General features: G+C 41.4%; 1 protein-coding gene across 1 annotated transcript in view; it reads left to right on the forward strand.

Moving 5' to 3' along the window:
- The window catches only part of GRB2 (growth factor receptor bound protein 2), a 54,188-nt gene that overhangs the window by 30,719 nt on the left and 11,170 nt on the right, over positions 1-12,299 (forward strand). The window contains exon 3 of the mRNA XM_076353483.1: positions 11,035-11,132. Within this exon, the coding sequence (XP_076209598.1) occupies positions 11,035-11,132 (98 nt within the window). The remainder of the gene's footprint in view (positions 1-11,034; positions 11,133-12,299) is intronic.

Raw genomic sequence — 12,299 nt, forward strand, 5'->3', positions numbered from 1 at the left:
GTAATAAAACAGTTTAAACAAAACCATGCATTTAAAGAAAAAAAAATTTGAAGATTATCTATCTTGTAAATATATTCCACTTGCACTGAAAGCCTTTTTTTCCCCCCCATGATGTTGCTAATAGTTAGCAGGAATCTGCCTCTCGTCTTGATCTTTGGAAGCATGTTGGACCTTTTGCTCCTGTGGTTGCGATAGCTTTTTCACTGGAAAAACCAGATAGAGCAGCTGCAGATCAAGTTAATTTACTTCCTTTAAAAGCAAAAAATAAAAGTCTGTGTTTTGAACACTCTTGAAATTTTTCCTTAAGGCCTTTATGGGTTGTATCTTTTCTTAGTGTGCTTTAAAATGTAGCATATAGTGTTTCTAAGTGTATTCCCCACTGAAATGTAATTGGTTTTTCGTAGTGATTTCAGGCAACCTTTACATTTTTTCCTTCTGGCTTGCTTTGTATCTGGCAGTTAACATTGGTATCTGTCTTGCTTCTCACCAAATAGTCTGGTTGTCAGTGCAAGGCATGTGCATTTTTTCTTTAACTTCTTTCAGGTTTTCAAAGTACATCAAGACTGTGGTTTTCATAATGTCTTTAAACATATTGTCAGTCACTTAAACTTGCCAGTGCATCCTGGGGTATCAAGCCTAGTAGTCCACTGACATTGGTAGCCTGTTTTATAAGCAACCAGGGAAACCTCATTTAGCTGAAACCTACTTTCTATAGGAGGGATTGTAAAGATACTTAGAAAACCACAATCAAGCTTAGGTAGCAGTGGTTCACTGTTGCACTTGAAAGCTCTGAGTGTCTTTCCACAATATACTCTTGGGTATGATAATATTGCATTAATGAACTGGGTGATGAAATAGAGCATGCTTATAATACTTGTGGTGATGATTAGTTGAGTTGGGCTTATGCATGCTGAAGATACACTTTAAAACTATCTTGATGGTTTGAAGAAATGTATTATAAAAACAGAAAGATGTTCAACAAGGATTAATGTGCTGTCATAAATGTAGGCAGAAATAATCAACTGTGCCAATAAAGGATGAGGAATAACTAGCTAGGTATCAGTTCCTCTGAAAATACCCCAAACATTACAGTGGAAAACTTGTTGAAATCGAGGTGGTGTCACGCTGTTAAGACAAGCAAAACTCATAATGAGATGTATAGACAGGGCTGTAACACCTACACAACATGCAAAGAAATTCTTCAACTTGGTGCACGTAAGGCCTTGGCTGTGGAGCACTGTGGTTTGAAGTCCACAAGACAACTATAAAACTGCCCTCTAGTCACATACCCTAAACTTCTGATCAAAAAATTTATTAAGTCCAGGTTATTCCATTTGTAATCATCTTTCCTCCTGCCCAGCTTTTCCAGCACTGGAGTAGAGGTGCCTTACATGGCGTGGTATTTTTGCAGGATGCAGTGAACCGAGCAATATTCAGCTTCCATGGCTGCAGTCACCTTCTTTGAAGGTTTGTATTGCGCAGATGTTCATAAGCAGTTTGTCTTCCTTAACACATCCTTTTAGACTTTAACCTGCTATTACTCTTGTACGTCATAGCAACTTTATTGTATACAAGCATTAGAATGGTTGTAATAGAGAACCTCTTTCATGGAGCAGTTGCTCAATGTCATTCCACAAATAACTGTTCCTATCTGGTTAAAAGCGATAGGTGAATTGCTTGAGTTTGCGTGCTAGGAAAAGCAGTAATTAAGAATGAAGGTACAGGAGTGGAGTGTTGGACTTGGTGGTTTCTTGGGCAGTGAGGTATAGAAGAGATAACGGTACACATCCTCCATTTGGAATAGAAAGCACAACTCAATTTCAGCATTTCTTATCTTTCATTCTTGATAGAGGAGTTTTGGGGATTTTGTATTTGTAGAGGTTTGGGGTACCAAGCATGAGATAATTAAGGGCTGGTTGTTACTGTTGCAATACGCTGTTCTTCAATGAAATGCAAGCCTTTCCTTCTCCCTTAGTGAACGTTTTAGTCATGTTGACTGCTGTAGTGTGTTTAAAGGCAACATGTGGGACAACTAGCAAGGAACTCTGCCTTCTGGTCCTAGCTCTGTTGTATAATCACAGAGGAATTGTCCCTGTTTGAGACAGGTGTATCTGCTTCCTCAGAGATGGTGAGAAATACATTCTCTGGCAGTGCATTTTAGTAAGAGATATTAGGACAAAATAGGATACATGCAAATAGCAATAGGAATTACAAGGTATTCAAGTAAAATTGTTATGCAAAGCAGATTAAGAATGGATTTCACAAGCTATGAATCTAGTCTCATTTATGGACTGTCATGCATGTGTATTTCCCCAGGGTATTTTTCACTTTTACTGTATGTGACCAGCTTCATTTGTATTGTAAAACTATAAAAGGGCAACCACAGCTAGAATGACAAGCACATGTTATGATTGCTTGTTCTTCATTAACTTTTTCAGTTTTTCTGTTTGATACACACCATCAAGTAATGGTTTACAACAGAGCCAGCATGATGAGAGAAGTTGCATTAAGTGAGAAATGTATGTTTTCGATATGCTTGCAAACTGCCACAAGACCACTGCTGATATTTCTGCAGTGTTTCTCTGTTAAGCTTGAAAGCAGTTCTGAAACACTCTCATTGGAATGCTTGATAGCTTTTTTTTTTTTAATTATTATTTTCTGGTAGAGTGACTTTCGACCTTCATCCCTCAGAGCTTATGCCAGGAGCTCTTACAAAAGCCTTACGATTTCATTAAAGGCCTGAAAAGTTGTAGTTGGTTGTACTTGGATAAATAGTCTAGAGCATATGATAACAGATGTATTTCATGCTTCGTATCTATGTTGCTAAACTTGAAGGGATAGCTAGAAACAGCCCCTCTTTTAAGATGGCCTGGAATTTATAGCATTTGTGTTAGCAGCAGATACAGGAATAGAAACCAGGATACCTTACTCTGACCACTAGGTAAAAGTAGTTCTTTCAAAATTTTTATTCTCAAAATTGAGGGTTTATTTAGATGCTTAAGGCAACGTATACTCTGTTCTTTATGTACAGATGTGCATATATGCATTTGGGTTATTTTGGGATGTGGTTTTGTATTTTGAACCTTTCCCAAATAGAGCAGGTTTTTACTTAGAATTCAAGGCTGTTCTCTTTCCTCAGTAAAAAAGATGGGAGGATGGCATAGAGCTCTTTAGGCTTCAGAGCTTAACTGTTCTTCCATTTGTGTGTTTCACTGATAGTTCTTCTTTTGGGACCCCCCTGTTTAAACCTAAATTAAACAGATTAGCACTGTTTACTTTTTAAATAAAAACTCAATGGGGAAAGACACTTATTTGCAAGCAAATGACCGTCCCCACTAGTACCTGAGTAAACTAATCCGCACTGCACAACAGAAAACTGACAAAATGCTGTGCTCTTCAGTGCTTCCAGATTCAATGTGGATTGGGTCTGAGATTAAGGAAGGATGTTTTGTCTTCTGTTTCCGTGATAACATCCTGAGCACTACAGCTAGTTATAAAAGGTGGCTGGTCTTGGTCTTTAGTCACTGTAAACTAACCCTTGGTCTGTTAGGGAAAAACAATACTCCCCTTCCTCTTTTTAAGAAACTGTTCTTGTGAATCCCATAGCATTCTGCTCTCTACATGTGCAAGCAAAGCTGTGGGGCAAGCAGAGCTGTGGGGATTAGGCTGTGGTAACAATCTTTTTACTTTTTTGCACTCCATTTTGATCAGTGCATTCATTGCATCATCCAAATCATAGAATCATTAAGGTTGGAAAAGACCTCTAAGATCGAGTCCAACCATCAACCCAACACCACCATGCCCACTAAACCACGTCCCTAAGCGCCTCATCTACACGTCTTTTAAATACTTCCAGGGATGGGGACTCAACCACTTCCCTGGGCAGCCTGTTCCAATGTTTAACCACTCTTTCAGTAGATAAATTTTTCCTCATGTCCAATCTAAACCTCCCCTGGCGCAACTTGAGGCCGTTTCCTCTCGCCCTATCACTAGTTACTTGGGAGAAGAGACCAACACCCCCCTCACTACAACCTCCTTTCAGGTGGTTGTAGAGAGCGATGAGGTCTCCCCTCAGCCTCCTCTTCTCCAGACTAAACAGTCCCAGTTCCCTCAGCCGCTCCTCATCAGACTTGTTCTCCAGACCCCTCACCAGCTTCGTTGCCCTTCTCTGGACACGCTCCAGCACCTCAACATCCTTCTTGTAGTGAGGGGCCCAAAACTGAACACAGTATTGGAGGTGCGGCCTCACCAGTGCCGAGTACAGGGGCACGATCACTTCCCTACTCCTGCTGGCCACACTATTTCTGATACAAGCCAGGATGCCGTTGGCCTTGGCTGCCTGGGCACACTGCCGGCTCATGTTCAGCCGGCTGTCAACCAGCACCCCCAGGTCCTTTTCCGACAGGCAGCTTTCCAGCCACTCTTCCCCAAGCCTGTAGCGCTGCATGGGGTTGTTGTGGCCGAAGTGCAGGACCCGGCACTTGGCCTTGTTGAACCTCATACAGTTGGCCTCGGCCCATCGATCCAGCCTGTCCAGGTCCCTCTGCAGAGCCTTCCTACCCTCGAGCAGATCAACGCTCCCGCCCAACTTGGTGTCATCTGCAGACTGACTGAGGGTGCACTCGATCCCCTCATCCAGATCATTGATAAAGATATTGAACAAGACTGGCCCCAAAACTGAGCCCTGGGGAACACCGCTCATGACCGGCTGCCAACTGGATTGAACTCCATTCACCACAACTCCCTGGGCCCGGCCGTCCAGCCAGTTTTTGACCCAGCGGAGAGTACACCTGTCTAAGCCGTGAGCCGCCAGCTTTTCTAGGAGAATGCTGTGGGAGACAGTGTCAAAGACTTTACTGAAGTCCGGGTAGACCACATCCACAGCCTTTCCCTCATCCACTAGGCGGGTCACCTGGTCATAGAAGGAGATCAGGTTGGTCAAGCAGGACCTGCCTTTCATGAACCCATGCTGGCTGGGCCTGATACCCTGGTTGTCCCGCACATGCCTTGTGAGCGCCCTCAAGATGAACCATTCCATAATCTTCCCCGGCACCAAGGTCAGGCTGACAGGCCTGTAGTTCCCCGGATCCTCCTTCCAGCCCTTCTTGTAGATGGGCGTCACATTGGCAAGCCTCCAGTCATCCAGGACCTCCCCCGTTAACCAGGACTGCTGATAAATGATGGAGAGTGGCTTGGCGAGCTCCTCCGCCAGCTCCCTCAGCACTCGGGTGGATCCCATCTGGCCCCATAGACTTGTGAGCATCCAGGTAGCGTAGCAGGTCGTTGACTGCTTCCTCTTGGATTATGGGGGGTTTATCCTGCTCGCCATCCCTGTCTTCCAGCTCAGGGGGCTGAGTACCCTGAGGATAACTGGTCTGACTATTAAAGACTGAGGCAAAGAAGGCATTAAGTACCTCAGCCTTTTCCGCATCCTCAGTGACAATGTTCCCCCCTGCATCCAATAAAGGATGGAGATTCTCCTTGGCTCTCTTTTTCTCATTAATGTATTTGTAAAAACATTTTTTGTCGTCTCTAACGACAGCTGTCAGATTGCGTTCTAGCTGGGCTTTTGCCTTTCTCATTTCCTCTCTGCATTACCTAATGAGATCCCTGTACTCGTCTTGAGTTGCCTGCCCCTTCTTCCACAAGTGGTAAACTCTCCTTTTTTTTCCTGAGTCCCAGCAAGAGCTTCCTGTTCAGCCACCTGTTGAATCCAGGTGTAGCTTCCCTTGAAGCAGTGGGTGCTTGCTGGTTTTGTAGCTAGTTCATACCTCTCTTCTTGGAGCAGAAAAGGAGCCATTTTTCTCTGAAATGAAAAGCTGTGGGAAAGCACCTCTGTGGAGGGTGAGAACCGTCCTCAACCACCATTCCACCCTGGGACGAGTAATTTCCGGGCTTAAAAAATTCAGTTGCAGCATTGCTGCCTTTGAGTAATTTGTTCACTTTTTAAATTTTAATTCCTGCCCTAGTTTGAGTGTTGTGAGCGCTTTCCTTGAATTCCTGAGACTTTGGGAGTGTTTTTAATATACTGCATTGTTTTCTTTGTGGCAGTGTCAGCGCAACTTCGTCAAGAAGAAAAACCACATTGGCAGCTAACAGGTTGGGCTTGAGCAGTTGTTACTGTCTGTTTCAGTTAGCACAGCAAGAATCCCAAAACCTTATGGTTCAGGGAAGAAAGGAGGTTCAGCCAAAACTCAGAGCCCTCTCTGAACAAGTTTTTTGGGTTTTGTCTCTCCAAAATGCAAGCATTCTGATGAATCTGGCTAAATTTGCAAGCACATAAGTACATTTGAGGCCTTATGCTTAGTTTCATGGTTGCATATGGGAGTCAGCTTGAGAGTTGAGATGCCAGATCTGCTTGTTATGTTCCAGTTTAGTGCCTGCGTGTTCCTGCAAGTTGTTTGGTTTTGAGAGGATCAAGACTGGTGTGCAACAGTTCACAAGGGTGGAAAAGCTGTGGTTAGAAATATTCGCTAGGCATGGAATTGAAAATGGCTGGGGATGCTTGCTGTGTGTGAACTGTTCTAGCTAAAACTTGGGAACTGCCTTGTTGTGCGGCTCTTCAGCAGTGCCTCTTCTCCATTTCCATGGGAACAGATGGGCTTTTCTTGATAAGAGATCTATTATCAAACTAGGAAACTGACGGGCAGCAGTCAAGCCACTATTACTGTAAAACAGGGCTGACTACAGACTGAGGACATCACATGGCAGTATGTGTTCAAATGTAGCGGCTAAAAATATCTGTCCTTCTTCCTCCTCTCAGGCACACATGCCCCAGTGTGAAAGGAAGAGTCACTCTGGCGTAGACTTGATTAGATCTATAGCAGACAAGGGGATTGGCTGCAAAGGAATGCTTTACGTTTTGACATACACAAAGAGCAGCAGTTTTTAACAGTTGTTGAGATAACCAAGTGTTTGTACCTTTTAGAACTTTTGCAGATTCTGAAGGCTGTCTCAGTTTGGAGCAGTGAATCTTTAACTTTCATTTTATTTCTTCATTTACCTGTATTTATTTATACTTGGGGAAAATTTCAAAGCAAAATTCAGTGATACATGCAGTACTTAAACTAAATTTTATAGCTTTGGTAAGTCAGGGAAAACCTTACCATAGTTCAGTTAAGAATATTTTTCTTAGACGCATAGCACTGGTTTTTAAGTATCCAGATGATAAATTTTGATCTTAATTATTATCTGGAAATCACTTGGAGGCCAGTTGGAGGTATGGGTTAGGTGGATTTACTGGATGCTTTTCTTAAAATGTTTTGCAGCAAAATGGTTTAATTACTTAAAGTCAGTTCTTTCATTTCAGTGGGTTTACGATTTAAAAGAAAAGAGAGCAATGTCAGATGTAAATGTCTAAGCCGGATCACCAGTGCAGAGAGTTCTTACATGTGTTCCCGACTTACTTTTTAGTTGTATTTCATTAATGGATGTTAGTGGCATAAGTGGTTTGTTTTTTTTTTTTTGAAAGCTGAGATTTTACATGACTATTCTGCAGTTGTCATAATAATAGCTACGTAACTTCATAGTAGCCACCAGAATTCCAGCCTTGTGCACCTGACTGCAAAGTTGTCCTGAATTTGAGGTACTTCAGTACAAGTCATTTTTGCTTGACTAAGCATTGGGAGCAGCTCCAGTGGTGTCTATTTGAGACACTGGCAGAAAAAATGATTTTTGTAGATATCTCTGTTGTGGAGGTGACTCCCCTTGAAATGATATGTGAACATGGAGCTTTGTAAAGAAAACAGTATGTTCTGTTGCCTTCTGGAAGAGTGCACACTGAAAGACCCGGAAAGGGGGGAACAGGGATGTTTACACGGTGACTGTGTGTATAAGCTCTCTGGTATATAATATAGGGCACAGATAGTTTGGCTGTCTGCCAGGGTGTGAATGGAGCTGTGACAGCTAGTTAACATAATCCTAGAAAGGACAACCAGCTATGAAGATACGTCAGTCTGGGTGTGAAGCAGGAAAAAGTCCTTGGAGCAAACAAAGCCACTGAAGGGGGGGAGCTGTGGAGGATTCATTATTACAGCAGAAGTCCCCTGAACAGGTTGTTTATGCATATGTGTAGGCAGTTCACCTTACTATGCCTTTTATCCAGCTATTTTTTTCCGGTCGCAAAGCTTAATGCGTGCTTCAGCAATGCCCCCTGACTGGCATTTGGCTTCAGGCCAAGCATTAATGAGTACCCCAAGCCCTATGTGATTTGGCTCCTCCAAATCTATTAGCGTATCTTCAGAGCAAGATAAAACTCATTAAAATAATTTCATCTGGGCATTAGAATTTCTGATAATTTTTAATACCTACTGCCAAAAGCGCAAATATGTGGTATTGTCCTTCATATGAAGTTACCATTTACCTGTTTTTTTTTTTATTCCTGGAAAAAGAAGACTGCCATATCCCTTAACTGCTCTCTGACAGTAATGAAATGAGCTTGCAGTACACAATCTTATCAAAGGCTTGATCTGTGCTATCTTTGATAAAGGAATGCACACTATTGCATAAGATTTGGCTTATTAGAAATCACATCAAAATGAGTCATGTTTGTGTTCTGTTGTATTGTAAATTACTCTAGTGATGGCGGCTTAGGTATATAACAACCAAACTTCCTGGTCATTCAAGCTATGTGCTGAAATCTTTGCATGACTGAATTATAGATCTGGGCTTCAGCCTCTGCCCTCTGTCTCCCTAGTCTCTATGCAATTCACTTTTTTACATACCTGTTTTTAATCTCCATCTTCCCTGCTCAGTATCCTGGAGCTGCCTACTGGTGTCATCTACCTATATTTCATATTCTGGAGTTGAATCAGTTTCTGCATAGAACGCTGTCTTGCAGTCAGTACAGTGGTTGAGAGATGTGCACCGTTTTCTTGCTTAAAGGCAATTCAGCAGACATCAGCTGATCTGCGTCAACTCTCCTTGTGCAAGCTTTTACCTCAGAGCCTGTAGCAGAGCCACACTTGAACTGCTCATGACCTGTGGTCATATTATCCTTGCTAAATGACTGAACTGTAATGCATGCTAAAACAGTGCTTGTAAATAAATAAATGGAAGCCCACAGTAGTAACTGCACAAAAGATAGCTTGAATATTTTTATCCATATAAAAGTACTTAGGATCTTTTAAGAATTAGTCTCTTCAACTGAAAATATCCTGAAATGGGCCATAAAGGTGCGTATCTTTGCTCACCTGAAGTTCTGTAGATGTGGCCCTGCTACTGTGCTAGTTCCCCAGTGGAAGTGCTGGCACCTGGGGGATGTACATCCTACCATCAGCCTCTTCAGTTGGGAGTTAAGGAACAGGCAGGTAACTGTTACTCACTGTAATTCACTGAGGAGATTCGGATTCTGTTCTGTTTTTGGTTGACCAGATTTCATTTCAGTAGGTGTTGAGGTTTTTCTCTTTTATATGTAGCAGTCAGCAATGAGGCAGATTAGGGTGTTGATACGTCACCTATTTTTGAAAGGCAGCAAACATTGATCTTTAGAGTTTAATTTTCTGAAGTACTCCCATCAGCTGTAAGAATTTTAAGGCCTTCATTTGCAAATTCTTGTCTGCTTTTCCTTTTTTTTTATTTCCTCTCATCACCCTTCCAAAAAAGAAACATAGTGAGATAGCAAAAAAAAAAAAGTCAGAAACAGTAATAATTGCTCATGAAGATTTTGGTTTTTTGGTGAATATCTTCACCATAACTGTGTGCGTATGTAGTATGTGATCTCTGGATCTGCGTTCATGTTGTCTTTCTCTTTGCATTTCCTCATCTTCCTGCATTCAGGCAATGCTAATCATGTGATACTTTTGTGACTTGAGGCTTTAAGTAGATTTAAAAAAAAAAAAAAAACGCCAAACAACTCTGATCCAGCTTTTTGTTGGCCATTGTCACAAAATTAAAAAAGAACATCAGAAAGCTGAGAAGGAATGAAAGTGCTCGGGGAAAAGTGTTGTTGTGGTGCTTAATTTTAAAGGGGGGGACAGGTTCTGTGCAATGTTTACTTCCAACACCAAATAAAATCTTTTTGAGGAGGGGTAGTTTCAAACTATAGCATGGCTTTATTTACAGACCATAATACTACTATATTCGAGAGACTACTTTCAGTCAGCGTATCAGGATTGCCTATTGCACTGTACTGGTTGACGGAAATTCAATGAAAAATAAAGCAGCAAAGTTTTTAGAGCAAGTATGCTCTGAAGTACCAATTTGTGCTTTTTAAAGCTACCTATTCACATGGCTCCTCTCTTGTGACGCCTGATCTTTCATTCATTTTAGAATAAAGTTACAGTAAGAAAAGTATCCCTTTAAAAAAAAAAACAACTTTGTTCATCTACAGTTGCTGTTTGTATGTGTTTAACTTGCTTTATTAACATCAAAAAGGCTCAACAGGCAAGTCACTGTTTCTGCCATCCAATTTAACCTGGTTTTAACTTGTATGGGCAAAACCAGCTGAAGCTGCCAGTTGTATCTGCAGCTGGGCCTGTGCTAATGTTGTCATGAGGGAGGTTTTTTTGTAAAATTCTCTATAATATAGATGTTGCCTATAATCTTTAACATATCCAGTGTGCAACCAGTGCAAATGCAGAAAAGCTGGATAAAATCATGTTTATGCTGAAAGCATCAGGTTTGTCAGCTGAATTCAGGAAAAAGTGATTAGACGTGATAAAGAATCAGAATTTCTTGGCTTGCAGATTTTGGACAGAACTTTTTGGCGATGACAACCAACTTAATCTTTGGCACAGATCTCAGTCTAGTTATGTTGTTAAAAGTACCTGTGGACTTACAGTGACTTTCTTACTAAAGCAGGGGGTTTTGGCACTAAAATCCTTTGGCTATTTTAAATTACTCGTCCAGCTTTTTGTTACCACAGTTCTGAAAGCTCATGAGATGCAGTGGAGCAGGATGACTAGCACCATTTTTTATAGGTTCATCTTAGAAGAGCAGTCTTTGAAACAAGAATGGGAAGAGTAAGCTAGTACCTTCATCAGTTTCGCTGTATCTTGAAATGTGGTAAGCTTTTTTTTTTGGTGTTTCCTTCAGGTTTTGAATGAAGAATGCGATCAAAATTGGTACAAGGCAGAACTCAATGGAAAAGATGGCTTCATTCCCAAGAACTACATAGAAATGAAACCACATCCGTAAGTAGAGCTCTGGTGGTAGGCTCCCTTGATCTTACTTTGCGCATCCTCTCAAACAGAAGGGAGGTTTGCTGTACTTTGCAAAGAGTACCTTACCAGGTACCAAAATGTATGGATAGATAAAGGATGGCTATCGAGTTGTATCTCTGGCTGCAACTTGCAGTGTTCTGCACTGTAACTCATTTCACAGCTGGCTATATAGCGGGATATTTTGGAAGCTTTTCTGGTGGTTGCTCTGGTGTTTTGCTGTAGGGTCAGACAGACTGACCTTGGGGGTAGCAGGTCTAAACCAGCAGAAAATGCTTTAGTAGAGAATTGTCACCACCACTGCCCCAAGAAAAAAAGTGACTGTGTTCCTGTGGTGATTCTCTATTTTACTTAGCGTAGCAGATAAGAATAAAAATTGTGGCATTCAGAGCTCACCAGAAAAATATTTAAGGATATTTGGAGCTGAACTCTTAATACATCTATGTCACATCCTGAGTATAGAATCACAGAATAATTTAGGTCGGACAGGACCTCTAACATTCATCTGGTCCAACACCTTCCCTGCAAAACAGGCCAACCTCAAAGAGTGTGTACTCTTATGCAAGTATAGTTGCATTGACTTGTAACTCCAGAGAACTGTATTTGAGTAACTACTTTGAACATTTCCTCTTAGATATAAAGAATCAAGCATATCAAAACAGTAGTGTTTCATGACTGGGTTTTTCTTTGTATCAGTTCATGTATTTCTGTTGTCTTCTACTAAACTCTGGTTTTGCCAACCTTTGAGATCCTTCAACATCCGAACAAGAAAACAGCAAGCTCTGGGTAACAGATTCAAAGGGGAATAAAGGTTTAGGAAGGAGCAGCAAAACCTGTAATCAGGGTTTTTACGAGGAGCTGTAGTGGTTCAGTTGCCCACAAAAACTGATGATTGATTTGTTAATTGTTGGCTGTAACTATATCATGAAGATATTACATTAAATCCAATCAAGAATTATTTTTCTAAGGGCTTTTTTGAAATAGCAGAAGGAAGCTTTTGAGGGACTGTGTCCCAAGAAGGAGAGGAGGTATATTGCTTTAGTGCAGCCAAGTGGGAAGCGAAGCAAGGATGCACAAGAAAATTCTGAAATTGTTTAAAGCCTTGTCTGCTGCAGTAACACGTCTAGTTTACCCTGATCA

Source organism: Aptenodytes patagonicus, chromosome 16 (assembly GCF_965638725.1).
Source record: "Aptenodytes patagonicus chromosome 16, bAptPat1.pri.cur, whole genome shotgun sequence".
In the NCBI taxonomy this organism is placed as follows: domain Eukaryota; kingdom Metazoa; phylum Chordata; class Aves; order Sphenisciformes; family Spheniscidae; genus Aptenodytes; species Aptenodytes patagonicus.